Source organism: Elephantulus edwardii, unplaced genomic scaffold (assembly GCF_000299155.1).
Source record: "Elephantulus edwardii isolate Elephantulus edwardi_28Jun2011 unplaced genomic scaffold, EleEdw1.0 scaffold00065, whole genome shotgun sequence".
NCBI classification, from domain to species: domain Eukaryota; kingdom Metazoa; phylum Chordata; class Mammalia; order Macroscelidea; family Macroscelididae; genus Elephantulus; species Elephantulus edwardii.
In genome coordinates this window covers 15,166,367-15,184,267 of record NW_006399815.1, presented here as the reverse complement: position 1 = coordinate 15,184,267, position 17,901 = coordinate 15,166,367, and the positions used below count along the sequence as shown (strand labels likewise).

Below are 17,901 nucleotides of genomic sequence, written 5' to 3'. Positions count from 1 at the left end.
TTTTCCATCTTCTTTTAATACTTCCTGGATCATTTAATATTCTGCCCAAAGCATCCTTGATTACAGCAACTCTAGGTTTGAATCTGTTCTTTAGTTCCTTGAGCTTAAGAAATGCTGAGCGAGTTTGGCCCTTTTGTTTATAGATAAGAAAATTGGGAGTGTAATGGTTTTGATTTGCCCAGAGACAATGAGAGAAAGATGATTAGAAGAGTATTAATTTAAAGGTCTTTTTAGCTAATTAAATTCCAATATTGCTATTGTGTGCCATAGAGCTGGAACGAACCAATAGCTGACCCCTCAATGGGTTTTCTGAGACAATCACATGGGAGGAGATTGCCTAGCCTTCTTCTGCAGAGCAGCTAGCAGATTTGAACCACATGCCTTCGAGATTATAACACAATTCTTATTATCATTCCCTATTCTTATTTCACTCTTTTCCGCCTAAATCCCAAGATATGCAGTCTGGAATAAAAGATAGTGTTTTGAACATACTATCTCAGAAATATGTCTGAAGATTAACATAGCTATCTTCAAAAATACCCCAAACCAAACCCAAACCCCTGAAGATTGAAGGTAAAAATTGAGGTAAAAATTTAAGCTGCAAGACTCTATTTAAAAGTTTTATGTTATGCTTAATGTCAAAATATTAAGCTCTTAGTATATCCTGTTCCCCAAATCATCAAGCACAAAATGAGCTCTTGAGATGTACTATAGGACAAAACTCTTCCATATATGTCTCATATTTTCAAGTAACAATTTGCAAAGAACTAATTGGCCACACAAAATAATCTCTATTGACTTCAGATTGATTGACTCATCATTTCTTCTCATATGGAGTGCCATACCTATCACTTTCATTCTTGACAGTAAAATCAATGTATCAGTGACCATGACTAAAATTGTTGTATTTGTTGTGTGCTGTTGAGTCTGAATTGACTCTTAGCTGACTCTCTACCAAGGTTTGAGAAGCGGTAAAATACACTGGACTTTACCGGACATCTTTTTCCCTTTGAGCAGCTAATGTATTTGAACCATCTACTTTATCACTCGGCTACCAGAATTCCTTCAGCTAAAAATACTAGTAGTTATGTTTCATGCTAGAGAGGTCTCTCCTCCAAAGTGAGAGAAATTTGAAGAAAAAAGCTAACAGAATATGGAACCAAATACATATTTTAGTGTCACCTAATGGGAAATGGGATCCCACCAATTCCTGGGGCATTATTTTTTGCCAATTCCTTCAGAGCAACTTGATCTTTCTCCTTCACCACCTTTACCTCTTGACCATATGTTGTTTCATGAGGTTTTTCTGTGTCAGCCAGTTCTTTCTGGTACTCTTTGTACTCCTTCCATTTGATTTTGATGCTTCCTAGATCATTCAATATTCTAACCATAATATCATTCAGTATTGTAACTCAAATCTTGAATCTGTTCTTCATTTCCTTGATCTTAAGAAATGTGGAGTGAGTTCAGCCCTTTTAGTTATCTGAATCCAGCTTTATGCACATTTCATTATAATTTGCCTTCCTGTGTTGCTCTTTAAAATCTTTGGTTCAGCTCCTTAACTTGCTGACTTTTTCTTTGCTTTGGCTTTTCGATGCTTTAGGGAAATAGAGTCTCTTCTGACATCCAGCTCAGTATTTTCTTCTTCTTCTGTCTTTGTAATGACCTTTTACATTCTTCATAGAAGATATTCTTCTACAGCTCATCTGGTCTTTGTTCATTACTGTCAAAGCCTCAAACTTGTTCCTGAGATGGTTCTTAAATTCAGATAGGATAGAATCTAACTTAAATTTTGGTTCTTTTCTATTTGATTTCATTTTCTTTAGCCTTAGTTTGAATTTGATATGAGTACTTGATGATCTGTTCCATAATCAGGACCTGGCCTAGTTTTCACAGCTGATACTGAGCTTCTTCAACAATTATTTTTCCACAGATATACTCAGTCTGATTCCTGTGCGTGCTGCTCTGGACATGCTCACTAGATTGTGCCAAGAAATCTGAAGGACAACTGACTAGAAGATATCTATATTTACTCGATTACAAAAGTTTGTCACCAAAGAGTGTGGAAAATATCAAATAGTATTACACAAGCAAAATCCTGCTACAATTTATTCAAAAACTCCTGGAATAGTACAATGACGCAGACTACTAGAAACAAGCCAGGTTTAGAAGAGGTCATGGCATTAGAGAAATTATCACTAATGTCAGACAGACCTTGGCTGAAAGAAAAGAGCATTAGGAGTATCTATCTGTGTTTCATTAACTGTGCAAAGGCATTTGACTGTGTGGATCACAACAAACTGCGGCAAACCTTGAAAAGAATGAGAGTCACAGAACACTTGATTGTGTTCATACAAAACCTATACTTGAATGAGGAAGCAATCCTCAGAACAAAGGAAATAAACACTTCATAGTTCAAAATCAGAAAAGGAATGCATCAAGGATGTGTTGTGTCTCCAAATCTTTTGAAGCTACGTATGGAACAGATCATTCACAGACTGGACTTTATGAGGAGGAATATGGCATCAGGATTGGAGGAAGACTCATCAACAACATGTGATATGTAGATGGTACAAGCTTGCTTGCTGAAACTGAGGAGGTCCTGAAATACTGGCTGCAGAAGGTGAAGGACTGCAGCCTCCAATATGGATTGAATCTCAACATCAAGAAGACAGAGATTCTCACCATTGGACCTGTTGATAGCACCATGATAGAAGAGATCGAGGCTGTTAACAATTTCAGCCTGCTTGCCTCTACAATCAAAACTCTTGGCACCAGAGTCAGGAAATCAAAAGATAAATTGCATTAGAAAAATCTGTTTTCAGGGAACTCTCCAAAGTGTTAAAAAATAAACATGTCAGTTTAGAGACTAAGGTGAGACTGAACCAAACCATGGTCTTCACAATAACTTGTTACGCATCAGAGCACTGGATTATGGCTAAAGATTAGAGGGAGAATTGATGCCTTTGAATTGTGGTGCTGGAGAAGAGTATTAAACATATCATGGACCACCAAGAGAACAAACAGGTCTGTATGGGAGAGGGTGAAAACAAGCAGCTTCTTGGAGGCAAGGATTTTGAAGCTCATATACTTTGGGCATGTGGCTAGGAGGGACCAGTTCTTGCTTTGAAGAGTGGAGGGACAGAGTAGAAGAGGAAGACCCTGGATGAGATGGATTGACACAGTAACTGGATTAAGTAGGTAGGTGTCTCAGAGACAGTGAGACTGGCTCAGGATAGGGCAGGATTCAGATCTATTGTACACAGGTCAATATAAGTCATAAGCAACTTGATGGTACATACTGGAAAATAGAAATATTGAAAAATGGGAAATATTGAAAAACAAGTATAATTGATATGAAAGGGCTAAATACTCAATAAATTAAAAATGACAAATCACAATAAAAAATAAATGATCACCATAACAAGATAACGGTAAATAATCCAATCAAAAAATGGACACAGGATATGTACAGACACTTCACCAAAGAAAAAAATTCAGATGGCCAACAAGCACATAAAGAAATGTTCAAAATCCCTAGCTCTAAGAGAGATGCAAATGAAAACAACTATGAGATATCATTTCACCCCAGTCAGAATAGCAAAATTTAACAGAACAGCAAGCAACAAATGCTGGCGAGGTTGTGGAGAAACTGGAACCCTTAGTCACTGTTGGTGGGAGTGTAAAATGGTGCAACCACTGTGGAAGGCGGTATGGTGCTTTCTCAAAAAGTTGCAAATAGAGATACCATTTGACCCAGCAATTCCACACTGGGAATATACCCCAAAGAGACCATAACTGACATCCACGCAGATATATGCACACCCATGTTTATTGCGGCTTTGTTCACAATAGCAAGGAGTTGGAAACAACCTAAGTGCCCATCAAAAAACAAATGGATAGAGAAGTTGTGGTATATTCACACAATGGAATACTACATCGCATTGAAAAACAAGGAACTCATGTAATATTATTCACAATGGATGACCCTGGAGGACATTATGCTGAGTGAAGTATCTCAATCACAAAAGGACAAATACTGCATGGTGCCACTGCTGTTAAACAGGACTGACATCAGGGTTGGGGACAGACTGAGAAAGATGGGTTCAATAATGTATAATGCACTGAAACAGATGAGGGAGAAAACTTTTTAAAAGGGATATGTGATTATGTATTTTTGCCATGACAGGAGTCTAGAGCGAAGGCTACATAATGGAGTGGACCTGGCGGAAGGGATTGTAAAACAATGAAAGAATTTTTCTTTTACTTTTCCAAGAGGGTAGTGTACTAGGGGTAAAGGTTGGGAGGGAGGAAAGGTGCAACAATGAATGAATGGAGGGAAAAAATCATCAATATTTTATTTTATTGTATTTATTTCATGATTATAAATGAAAATTTTTATGTTCTCATAGAATTGAATGGAATTATTGAAAATTACTTATCCTAATGCTTAAAAATAAGGAGTAGATATTAGGTTTTAATTTAATAATTTATATCCCAAAAAAGGTCTGTAAAATAACTGATTATTTGGTTTCGGATTATGGAGTACTGCTTCCTTGCTAAAAAATTATTGAAGTGCTAATTTTCTAATGAACTTGAGAGATATGGAATACAATTTTTTTTCTTTTCCTAAAATTACTTGATATTTTCAAATGGTCTCAAAAATATCACTTTGTATTTTATGTAACTTGAGTTATAACAGTCAGTATAATGATTCTGTTTATCCAAAACCTACACTTGGACCAGGAAGCAGTCCTGAGAACAGAGCAGAGAAACACTGCATAGTTCAAAATCAGGAAGGGAGTATGTCAGGGATGCATCCTATCTCCATATATTTTCAATCTATATGGAGAACGGATCATTCAGGAAGCAGGGCTTTATGAGGAGGAATGTGACATTAGGATTGGAAGAAAACTCATGAACAATCTACATTATACAGATGGCAGAACCTTGTCTGCTGAAACTGAAGAAGACCTGAAGTGCTTGCTGCAGAAGGTCAAGGACTGTAGTATTCAGTATGGATTGAGGTTCAACATCAAGAAAACAAAAGATTTCTCACTTCTGGGCCAACTGACAACACCCTGATGGATGGAGAAAAGATTGAGGTTTTTAAGAGTTATAAATTGTTTGGCTTTATAATCAAAACTCTTAACAGGAACGGCCAGGAAATCAAAAGACAAACTGCATTGGAAAATCTGCTGTCAGGGACCTTTCCAGAGTGCTGAAAAGTAACGATGTCAGGTAGGGACTAATGTGCACCTGATCTAGGTCATGGTCTTCACTCTTACTTACTATGCATTAGAGAGCTGGACAATGACTAAGGATTACAGAGGAATTGATGCCTTCAAACTGTGTTGCTAGAGAGTCTTGAACATACCATGGACTGCCAAGAAAACAAATAGGTCTATCTTGCAGATCGTGAAACCAAGTTTCTCCTTGGAAGCTAGAATTTTGAAGCTCTGTCTCACATACTTTGGGCATGTGGCCAGGAAAAGACTGGTCCCTGGAGAAGAACATCATGCTTGGAAGGATGGAGGGAAATCACAGGAAAGGAAAACACTGGATGGGATGAAATGATACAGTAACTGGGGTAATGAGGGTTGGTGTGCCGGAATTAGTGATACTGGCTCAGGACAGGGCAGGGTTCAGAGCTGCTGTACATACAGTCACTATGCATCGCAGACGACTCAATGACACATAACAACACAATGCCTTCCAGAGTCTCCCATCTTTTATTTTATGAAAATGTTGTTCCTTTATACTGCACTTTGGATCATTCAATATTCTGAACATGCCATCCTTAAGCCCTGAAACTTGAATTTGTTCTTCAGTTCTTTCAGCTTAAGAAATGCCAGCTTAAGTGATTTCAGCCCTTTTAGTTTTCTGTCTCCAGCTCTTTGCACATTTCATTATGATACCTTGCTTTTTCTTCCCAAGCTCCCCTTTGAAATATCCTGTTTAGTTCCTTAATTTCCTGATTTCTTCCCTTTGTGTTGGCTTCTTAGCAACAGAGTGCAATATTCAGGGTTTCCACTGATATTCATTTCAGTCTTTTCTTCCTCCTCTGTCTTTGCAATGACCTCTTGCTTTCTTCATGAATAATATTCTTGATATTTTCTCACAGCTCATCTGGTCTTTGCTCATTAATGTTCAAGGACTTAAACCTGTTCCAGAGGTGATTTTTAAATTCAGGTAGGATAGGCTCGAGGTCAAATTTTGGTTCTTGTGTATAAGAGTAGTTGATGATCTGTTCCACAGTCAGTACCTGGCAAAGTTTTCACAGCAGGTATCAGGCTTCTCCAGTAACGCTCTCTTTCCACAGAGATGTAGTCAATCTCATTTGTGTGTAAAATCAAGTGAAGTCACCATTTATGTTTCTTATAGAAGGTATTTGCAATGAATAAATCATTAATTATGCAAAATTCTATCATTCTATCTTCAGCCTCTTATCTGTTACTAAGTCCATGCTTTCCAACTACTGTTCCTTCTTACCTGTTACCAACTTCTGCATTCCAGTCACCTATTACTGTTTATGTACCTTGATTGCATGTTCAAATGATTTCCCACTATAAATGCTGGTAGAAGTAATCTATTTCCTACTCTTTGGTTCTCTGAATGCTAGTGGTATTAATCAGACTTCCTTCTATGTGTACTGATATTATCTTGTCATTCATAACATTGTACTTCAGAATGGATATAGAAATTACCTTTTAACTATGAATGCTACCCCATTTTTCCTCACCTTTTCATCTCATCATAAATCTCATAGGCATAGGAGATTGCCTGACTTAAAATGTTCCATGCTGATACATCTCATTTCACCATGTCTAGTATATCAATATTTATGCTTTCCATCTCTTAACAATGTCCAATTTCCCTACATTCATGCTTCTCATATTACACATTTGAATCATTAATATTTGCTTATAACCGTTCCTCCACAATGAAGTTTCCCAATATGAGGGCTCAGCCCTACCTGAGCATAGCTGCCATATCTGTTCAGCTCCTCTAAGTGTTTTCCTTTAGCACATAGGGGTTTCTGAAGGCCTATTATTTTGGAAGTAAATGGCCAACCCTTCTTGCTGTTGTTGTTGTTATGTACCGTCGAGTCACGTGCGACTCATAGCGACCCTATGTACAACAGCCCTAAACTCCACTCTGTCCTGTGCCAATCGCACTGTCTCTGACACTCCCATCCCAATTATTCCAGTCACTGAATCAATCCACCTCATAGAGGGCCTTCCCCTCCTGCGCTGTCCCTCCACCCTCCCAAGCATGATGTCCCTCTCTAAGGTACCGGTCTCTCCTCACAACATGTCCAAAGTATGTTAGACGGAGCCTCAGAATCCTTGCCTCCAAGGAGCCACCCAGTTTAACCCTTTCCAGGACAAATCTGTTTGCTTTCCTAGCAGTCCATGGTATTCTCAATACTCTTCTCCAGCCCCACAGCTCAAAGGCATCGATTCTCCTTCTATCCTCCTTGGCCATTGTCAAACTCTCTGACGCATAACAAGTGACTGCAAAGACCATGGCCTTTATCAGATGCACCTTAGTCTCCAGAGAGACACCATTGCTCTTCAGAACCCTTCTTAGTCTATCCTAGTTTGTATGTTCAGCTTTAGAACAATACCTGACAGAAAACATTTTATGGGAAGTATATTGAATGATATAAAAAGTATTAAAAGAAGATAAAAAGGGTACACAGAGTTACTGTACCAAAAAGAATTGGCTGACACAGAAGAATTTTATAAAACTATAAATGATCAAGGGGTAATGGTGATGAATGAGGAAGATCAAGCTGCTCTAAAGGAGATGGCAAAAGAAAGGCCGCATAAACTCATTGATACATTTAAACTGACATATTTCAACAGATAGATGCTGCTCTGGACATGCTCACCACATTGTTCCAAGAAATCTGGAAGACAACTACCTTGCCAACTGACTAGAAGATATACATATTTGTTCCCATTCCAATAAAGGGTGATCCAACAGAGTGTAGAAATTCTCAAATACACTGATATCACATGCAAACAAAATCCTGCTGAAGATTATCCCAAAATGACTGAGCAGTACATTGACAGAGAACTACCAGAAATACAGGCCAGATTTAGAAGACACCAAAACACCAGAGACATTATCACCAATGTCAGGTATATCCTGACTGAAAGCAAAGAGTACCAGAAAAATGCCTACCTGTGGTTCATTGACTATACAAAGGCATCTGACTCAGTAGATCACAACAAACCGTGCCTAACCTTGAGAATAATGAGAGTCCCAGAACACTTGATTATGCTCATGAAACCTATGCTTGAACCAGGAGCAGTCCTCAAAATAGAGTAAGGACACACTACATGGTTAAAAACCAAAAAAAGGGCTTCAGGGATGCATCCTGTCTCCAAACATTTTCAATCTGTATGCAGAACAGATCATTTTCCAGAGGCTGGACTTTAAGAGGAGGAACGTAGAATCATGATTGGAGGAAGACTCATCAACAACTTGAGTTATGCAGATGACACAGCTTTGCTCACAGATACTGAGGAGGATCAGAAATGTTTGCTGTAAAAGATCAAGAACTATAGTCTTAAATATGGACTGACATTCAACATCAAGAAGACAAAGATCCTCACCCTGGGCCATTCAGCAGCACCATGAGACATGGAAAAGAGCTGAGGTTGTTAGCAATTTCAGCTTACTTGGCTCCACAATTAACAGTCCTCATACCAGCCATCACAAAATCAAAAGATAAATTGCTGTGGACAAGGCTGGTGTCAGGGGCCTCTCAAGAGTGCTAAATAGCAATGGTTTCTTTCTAGAGACTACGGTATGTCTGATACTGGCTGTGATCTTCACAAGAACTTGCTAATCACCTGAGACCTGGAGAATGACTAAATGTGACAGAAGAAGAAATGATGCCTTTGAGTTATGGTGATGGAAAAGAGTACTCAACATATCATGGACTGCCAAAAGAACAAACAGGTTTACCCTAGAGAGGGTGAAACCAAGCTGCTCCTTGGAGGCAATGATTTTGAAGCTCCGTCTCACATACTTTGGGCATGTTGCGAGGAGGGACCAGTCCCTGGAGAAGGACACCATGCTTGAAAGCCTGAAGGGATAGTGCAGGAGAAGATGACTCTGGATGAGATGAATTGACACAGTAACAGGTAATAGAGGTAGGTATCTTGGAAACAGCGAGATTGGTTCAGGATAGAGCGCATTTCAGATCTATTGTCCGTAGGATCGCCATGAGTCACAGACAACTAGATGGCACAAGACAACACAACAGTGTAGCATAATATTCCATTGTGTAAATATACCACAATTTCTCAATCCACTCATTTGTTAATGGCCATTGGGCTGCTTCCATTTTCTTGCTATTGTCAATAATGCTGCTATGAATATGTAATTTTCTTAGCGTCTATTCTTAGTAGAGGAAAAGCTAGGTCATATGGGATTTCTATAGTCAGCTTTTTGAGGAAACATCAAAGTAACTTCCATAAAGGCTGTACAATTTTGCAATCCCATCATCTTTCATAAGAGTTACAGTCTCTCCTCAACTTAGCAGGATTTGTATAAATGTTCAAAACAGTAAGAAGAAGAAGAGAAGGGCTGGCGGCAGGGGAAGAAAAGGAGGGAGGGAGAGAAATTGTCAGGAAAGCAGAGGCTGGTGGGTGGATGGGGGATAAAGAAATGGGAAAGATGCAATGGGGACTTGAAAAGATGGAGTGATAATAGGCATGGATCAAGTGTAATTAATCATATAAAGTACAATGTATACAAATGAAGCACAATGCTTATCAGTGTATAAAACACAATATACATAAATGAAATATGATGCATATGTATGATTATATGCAAATCAATAAAAAATTAACAAGAAAAAAGATAAATACCCTATCAGAAAAGTGTTCTAAATGGTTTTTTAATTAAAGACATATTTACTTACCCTGCAGCAATTTAATTCCTCAGCTGTAAGTATGATAGTACCACATTTCTTCCCTGGAATTCCTCTAAAAAAACCAAAAAAATTAAATATATTTTCTATTAATATTATATTAAATCATATATGTGTATATATAATGCATATACATATATATATATATATATATATAAAATATGTATTCTTTAAATCATTAGTCTAATAAGGACAAGGGTTTTTAATGGCTTTTTTATTATGGTGACACATATAGATACTTAGATATTTGCCAATTTACCTTTTATGTATACAATTTAGGGACATTAATAACTACATTATTATCTTTTAACAGGACTTCTAACATGTTGGCTTTCAGCCCAAGAATCTTCAGTAGCTCCATATTGGTTACTATATAAAACATAAACTAGTTTCACTGGTTTCTAAATTTTCTAAAAAATCTATTCTTAACCTTGCTGGATCTTTTTCCTCCTCTATGGTGTCTCTCTGGAGACTAAGGTGCATCTGATACAGGGCATGGTCTTTGCAATCACTTGTTATGCATCAGAGTTGAACAATGACTAAGGAAGATAGAGGGAGAATTGATGCCTTTGAGCTACGGTGCTGGAGAAGAGTATTGAGGGTACCATGGACTGCTAGGAAAATAGGCAGATTCATCTTGAAAAGGGTCAAACTGGGCAGCTCCTCAGAGGCAAGGATTCTGAGTCTCCATCTAACATACTTTGGACATGTAAGGAGGGGCCGGTCCATGGAGAGGGACATCATGCTTGGTAGGGTGGAGGGACAGTGCAGGAGGGGAAGGCCCTCTATGAGGTGGATTGATTCAGTGACTGGGGTAATTGGGATGGGTGTATGGGAGATGGTACGATTGGCACAGGACAGAGCAGAGTTTAGGGCTATTGTACATAGGGTCACGATGAGTCGCAAGTGACTCGACGGCACATAACAACAACATGTCTCTATCCTTCCAGTGACCTGATTACTTATATTCATACTTATTTTCTCCTTGTGCTCCTTCTCACGTCCTGTTATGCCACAGTTTGGAAACATGTTTCTGCTCTATATCAATTTTTTTGAGTACCTATCTGAGATTTCATTTTAGAAAAACTTACCACTGCCAACTTTGCACAAAACTCAACCTTCTTTCAACTACTACTGATAGAGCCTTCTGAGTTGAGCTGCTAACTGAAAAGCCAGTGGTTTGAATCCACCAGCCATTCTATGTGAGAAAAATGAGCCGTCTCCTCTGTAAAGGTAAGCACAGGCTGAGAAACCTGCGGAGGGTCGCCAGAAGCTGACCCTGGCTCAACAGCAGTGGATTTGGTTCAAGGTTTATCACAAAGTTTAGCATTAAATTATTCCTAAAAACATACAAATATACATATGTATACTTTTCTTTCTCAAGTTGATTGTACATGTAATGAGAATACAATTCATGGGTTAAAACTCTGTTAAAAATAAATATCTATACACAGCAGAAACTCATTATCAGCAAATTTATAAGCAAAACAAAGCTCCCATTCCACATATCTTAAATATATATATATACTCAAAAATCTTCTGACAAAAAAAGTAAATATATACGCAAAAGTATGCACATAGCTCCCAACTTCACATTGGAGAATATGGAGATGCAACCTTGAGAAGTTTCCATAAAGTAATCCTACTAATCTAAAGGGTTTCATGAGGTTTTGATCCTGTCACAAACCATATTATAGACTCCTCTGTTTGTTTCAGAATACTACAGGGAATAGGCTTCAGAATCACAAGCGATAGGCTTTGGTGCACAGCAAATGCTTGTATTTATCCCTTAAGAATAACCTATGCCAAAAAAATACGATAAATGCATAAACCTTACTCTCCACACACAGAGAAATTGGAGTTTGAGTAACTTCATCAATAATTGGAGTTTCAGAGTAACTTCATCAATAATATGATAATAAACTGTTACTAAACTATGAACAAGTAAAGTAACTTATACTTACTCTAAAACTACCCTATCCCTTCTTTGAAATAATTCTCAAATTTGTGTTGAGCACTACTAATCTTAATACTATCCGTTATTCTCCATTAGGATAATTATACATGTCAGGATATTCATTTTCTCCAAATCTTTATGACTAAGAATTCAATTTTATGTTGCACATTTTCCTACAATGACACATTCCTGAATTTTAGCATTCTTAATCAGTTAATTTTTTCCAATTTAGTTGTACATTTTATTCTTTTTATTTGTGAATCATGAGATTTATATTTCAAGTAGTTTAACAAGCTAAATTCCCTGTCAGAACATCTAACTGAACACATAAAATGATGAATAAACTATATGAAATGTTTACATATGTTCTGGTGAGCTGACAAGAAAGTAAGCACCAAGCAGAAGCTGAAAATGGAAAGCCAGTAAGATAAGGAGAGTAAAACACTGGTGAACTTAAGCTTTGCTGCTGTGCTTTTTAGTTGCTACAAGTTGGCTCTGACTCACTGCAACTTTTATGTGCAGCAGAACAAAGCAGTGCAACTTATTTTTATGTAGTAATTTCCAAAATCACTGTACCTGAACGTTGCACAGTATTTCATCATATGAACATACCACAATTTGTCAATCCATTTGATTGTGGTTGGACATTAGACAGGAGTGGCATTCACTTCTTAAACCACATGCCTCTGAAAACTCTATGAACTTTGATAAATTACAATAATTATAGAAAGGCTTCAGGCCTTTTGTTCATACGGTTGCTATGAGTTGTTCTCTACTCAATGACAATCAACAACAATGAACTAACTCAGTCCCATTAGGACAAATAAAGCCATTATTGTAAAACTGGAAAGATAACTAGTAAAACGTGTATGAAGATCCAAGGTGTGGAGAGAGTAGGAGCAGAGACGTGAGGATGGGCAGGTGGATAATTATAGGGTCACACTATTTTATGAATAGAGAGAGGGGTGAGTAAAGCAAATAGAAAAAACTCCGGTGTAAAAAACAATGTTGTAGTTTTAGTTTGCTTGGCTCCATTCTTGGCATGAGCAGCCAGGAAATTAAAAGGCACATTGCCATGGGAAAGTCTGCTGTTAGGGACCTCTCCAAAGTCCTGAAGAGCAATGGTGTCTCTCTGGAGACTAAGGTGCGTCTGATACAGGCCATGGTCTTTGCATTCACTTGTTATGCATCAAAGAGTTGGACAATGACCAAGAAGGATAGGAGAATTGATGCCTTTGAACTGTGGTGCTGGAGAAGAGTATTGAGGGTACCATGGACTGCTAGGAAACAAATAGATTCATCTGGAAAGGGTTAAACCGTGTGGCTCCTTGGAGGCAAGGATTCTGAGGCTCTGTCTAACACAATTTGGACATTTGGTGAAGAGAGACCGGTCCTTGGAGAAGGACATCATGCTTGGGAGGGTGGAGGGACAGCGCAGGAGGGGAAGGCCCTCTGTGATGTGGACTGATTCAGTGACTGGGACAATTGGGATGGGAGTGACAGTGAGAGTGCGATTGGCACAGAACAGAGCAGAGTTTTAGACTGTTGTACATAGGGTCACTATGAGTTCCAAGCGACTCGACGGCACATAACAACAACAACAACAAAAAAACAATGCATATGAACTTTACAAGCAAACCAGTATAAAATAGAAATTTTAGTTAAAAAAAAAATTAGCCTCTAATACTTGGTTTCACTCTCTCCAAGACAGACCTATTTGTGGATGTGGCTGCAATATCTGCCACCATGCTCATCACTAGGGTTGATTCAGTTTATCTAGATGGCTAGTCAGGTGTCCCCTTTCTCCCTCACTAATCCATGTGCTTCCCTCCCAAAGCTACATGCTCCGTTGAAGAGGACGACCATCCCCAATAGAAGGAGGATCTTCTTTTGGTCAAGGGTATACAAGTAACTGCGCTTTCCTGCTAGAAACTCCAAACCAGCTCCCGAGATAGACCTTTTTGTTTCCTTGGTAGTCCATGGCATGTATGTTCAATACTCTTTTCCAGCACCACAACTCAAAGGCATCAGTTTTTCTTCTGCCATCCTTAGTCATTGTCCAGATCTCTGATGTGTAGCAAGTAACTGTGGCCTCTATCAGGCACACCTTAGTCTCTAGACTGACAACACTGCTTCTCGGTACTCTGGAGAGGACTCAGAAAACAGATTTTCCCATTGTAATTTTTTGATTTCCTGACTGCTGGTGCCAAGAATGTTGGTTGTGGAGGTGAGCAAACTGAAATTATTAACAAGCTCAATCTCTTCTCCATCTATTATGGTGCTGCCAATTGAACCAGTGGTGAGAATCTTTGTCTTCTTGATGTTGAGCTTTAATCCATATCGAAGATTACAGTCCTTGACCTTCTGCAGCAAACACTTTAGGTTCTCAGTTTCAGCAAGCAGGGTTGTGCCACCTACATGACACACATTACTGATGATTCCTCCTCCAATCCTGATGCCACACTCCCCCTCATATATAAATTATCCATCATTTTACTCATCAGATCTAATCATAAGATGGATCAGAGTTCCAAAAGAAGAAAGAATGATTAGAAGAGACTCAAGATTTTAAAGAGCTGGGGAGTCCTTAGAATTGGTGGAAAAAAATACAGTAATGTCCAGATTTAGAAGTGACCATAAGTTAGAGCATAATTAAAAATAAATTTATACAAGCTCCATGATAATGGTATTAGAGAACATCAGAGATGAAGAACACATCTTCCAATGACAAAAAAAATATTCAATAAATATAATAATAGTATACAGAGAATAAATTATTTACAAGCAACACTGGAGCCTGAAAGAAAACTAAGAAAATATCTTCAGTGGTTTAAAAAAAAATAATTTTTAACCAAGGTAAGAATATGTAGTGTATAACTCATTTAAGAATAAACTGTAAGCATTTTCAAACAAATCAAAATTATGTTAATTCACAGGCAATTCCTTCCTAGTTGTTGTGTACCATCGAATCGGTACTGACTCAAGAGTTGACCAGCAGGTTGTCAGAGTCTTTAAATCACATGGGAGCAGACTGTTTATCTTTTTCCTGTGGAATAGCTGGTGGATTTAAGTTGCATGTCTTAAGGTTGATAGTGCAACTTCTTACCACCAGGCCACCAGTGCTCCATTCCTTAGAAAGTTCTACAAACGATGAACTAAATATGAAACAAAAGTGATCATCAATACAAAATCCAAAATAAAAGAGAGAGCAGTAAGAATTGCAAAGAAAATATGGATAATATGGAAAATATGGAAAATATGGACAATTCATTGAGATAAAGCATAATAATAGGCATAATGTGAATGGGCAGAACTGTACCTGGTTGTTCACTTTCTTTGGAGAGAAAAATGGCCAAATGTGCAAAGGCTTAGTGATTTATGGGCTGTAGCCAATCTCTTGGCTAATCGGTCACGGAATCTCTTGGCTAGATGGTCAGGGACTTGGAAGGAATATGAGTGGAACCATGGCAAAAAAGTATAGGAAGGAGAGATGCAGATAAACCCCTCTAAATGGGTCAAAGTAGTAAAAATACTTGTGTCCATGTGGATACTCACTAAAAGTGCCCTCAGTAAATGAAATTTTACAATCAAACTGAAAAGTATGGTGTGTCCTATGGAAACCAATTATCTCCTTTGTGCAGTCATTCCTCTCATTGTCAAACATGCCCACCCTGGTATGAATAGAGGTTATGAATAGACTCAGTGCTAACTGACTCCATTGTCCAGTTTGGCACTCAGCAGTAGCTTTAACCAACTTAATCTCAGAAGCCTTCTACAACCCAATCCATGTTGCTAATCTACGTAAAGATGTCCCTTTAAACTAAATTGTCTTAACTCAAATTATAGTACTTTTAAATCATTGTATATAATAGCAAAACTTGTTCAAATAACAAGAAAAACCAAAGAAGACTTAATGTTTTGAATTATGGTTTTAGCAAAGAGCGCTGAACATATCAAGGGAGCTCTGGTAGCCTATTAGTAAAGACCTGTGCTGTTAATTAAACACAATGGATCAAATCCACCAGCTGCTCTGTGGGAAAAAGAGCAAACTCCTCCCTGCTGGAGGTTTAGTTATAAGTAAATTCTGACTTGATGGCACACAACAACAACAACCCTGAACATATCATGGGCTGCCTGAAGAATGAACAAATCTGTCTTAAAAAAAATACAGCCAGAATGCTCCCTATAAATGAGGATGATGAGACATTGTCTCACATAATTTGGACATGTTATCTGGAGGGGCCAGTCTCTGGTAAAAAATATCACATTTGGTAGAGAGTAAGCTAAAAAAGAGGAATAACTGCAACAAGATGGATTAACACAGTAGCTGCAACAATGGGCCCAAACACAGCATCAATTTTAAGAATGCTGTTATTGTTGTTGTTACGTGCCATTAAGTGGCTTGTTAGTCTTATTAAACCTAGATGCAACAGCTCTGAACTCTGCTCTATCTTGAGCCAATGTCATAGTCTCCAACACATCTATCCTCTAAATTAATCCATCTCTTCCAGGGTCTTCCTTTCTTGGACTGCCCCTCCATCTTTCCTAACATGATGTTCTTCTCCAAGGACTGGCCCTCCTGGTAACACGCCCAAAGTATGTGAAACAGAGCTTCAAAATCCTTGCCTCCAAGAAGCAGCCTGGTTTCACCCACTCTCTTAGCAGTCTATGGTCTGTTCAATACACTTTTTCAGCACCACAACACAATGGAATTTATCCTTCTTTTATGCTCTTTAGTCACTGTCCACCTCCCTGAAGTATAACAAGTAATTGCAAAAATCATGGCATGGACCAGGTGTCCCTTAGTCCCTAGAATGATATCACTGATCTTCAGTACTCAGGAGAGGTCCTTGACAGCAGATTTTCCCAGTGCTGACCGTGGAGCCAAACAAGCTGAAGCTGTTAATAATCTCAATCTTTTCTCTATCATGATGCTGCCAATTGGCTTACTGGTGAGAATCTTTGTTTTATTGATGATTAACTTCATCCATATTTAAGGCTAACTTTATTTATATTTAAGGCTGCAGTCCTTGACCATCTGCAACAAATTCCCCATGTTCTCTTCAGCTTCAGCAAGCAAAGTTGTGTCATCTACATAACGGTAGTTGATGGGTCTTCCTCCAATCCTGATGCCATATTCCTATAAAGATGCCAAATTCATATAAAGTCCAACCTCCCAGATGATCCATTTCACATATAGATCGAAAAGGTATGGAGATAAGACACATGCCTGGTGTACACCTTTCCTGATTTTGAATAATACAGTGTTTCCTTGTTCTGTTCTAATGACTGCATCCTGGTCCAAATAGAGGTTTTGCAAAAGCACAGTCAAGTGTTTTGGGATTGCTATTCTTCTCAAAGTTAGCCAAAATTTATTATGATTCACATAGTCAAATGCCTTTGCATAGTCAATAAAACACAGATAGACATTCCTCTGGTACTCTCTGCTTTCAGCTAAAAGAATACTTTCCACCCCCCCACCCCCATTGTACACAGGATCACTGTGAGTCAGAACCACTTCTATAATACCTAAGTATATGGAGCATGCATAAAATCTACATAAATTATAGTAAGTAAAAATTCAACAATATATTAATGAAAATTAATGAACCATGAAATAAACGATGCATCCCAAATTATGAAATTATATAATACTACGAAATCTTTATGAAAGGGAAGCCGGGAAGCTGCACACCAGGGGAAGTCACCTCTGATAGGGCGGAAGGGAAGAAAGCTTAAGATACAAGCTGTCAGATCATGGGTTGGACAATGGAAAATATTTTCTAAAGGGACTTGGCAGATGTGAATGGTTATCCTGGTGGAGGGTGGAACTGGGAAGTAAGTGGGTCAAGGCACTGGGCTAGGGGTGTTTTCAACACTGTAACTAATGCTTAACTCCACAATAAGGGATTTATCTTTCACTGCTCCACAAATTGCTGTCTGTCAGATACTCCTCTAAATCTGAACATTCAGATTAAGACAGACTAGGAAG

General features: G+C 38.3%; 1 protein-coding gene across 1 annotated transcript in view; it reads right to left on the bottom strand.

The window, feature by feature from the left end:
- Positions 1-17,901, bottom strand: part of CPNE8 (copine VIII) — a 400,491-nt gene that overhangs the window by 189,995 nt on the left and 192,595 nt on the right. Inside the window, exon 7 of the mRNA XM_006888207.1 lies at positions 9,944-10,007. Coding sequence (XP_006888269.1) covers positions 9,944-10,007 — 64 coding nt within the window. The remainder of the gene's footprint in view (positions 1-9,943; positions 10,008-17,901) is intronic.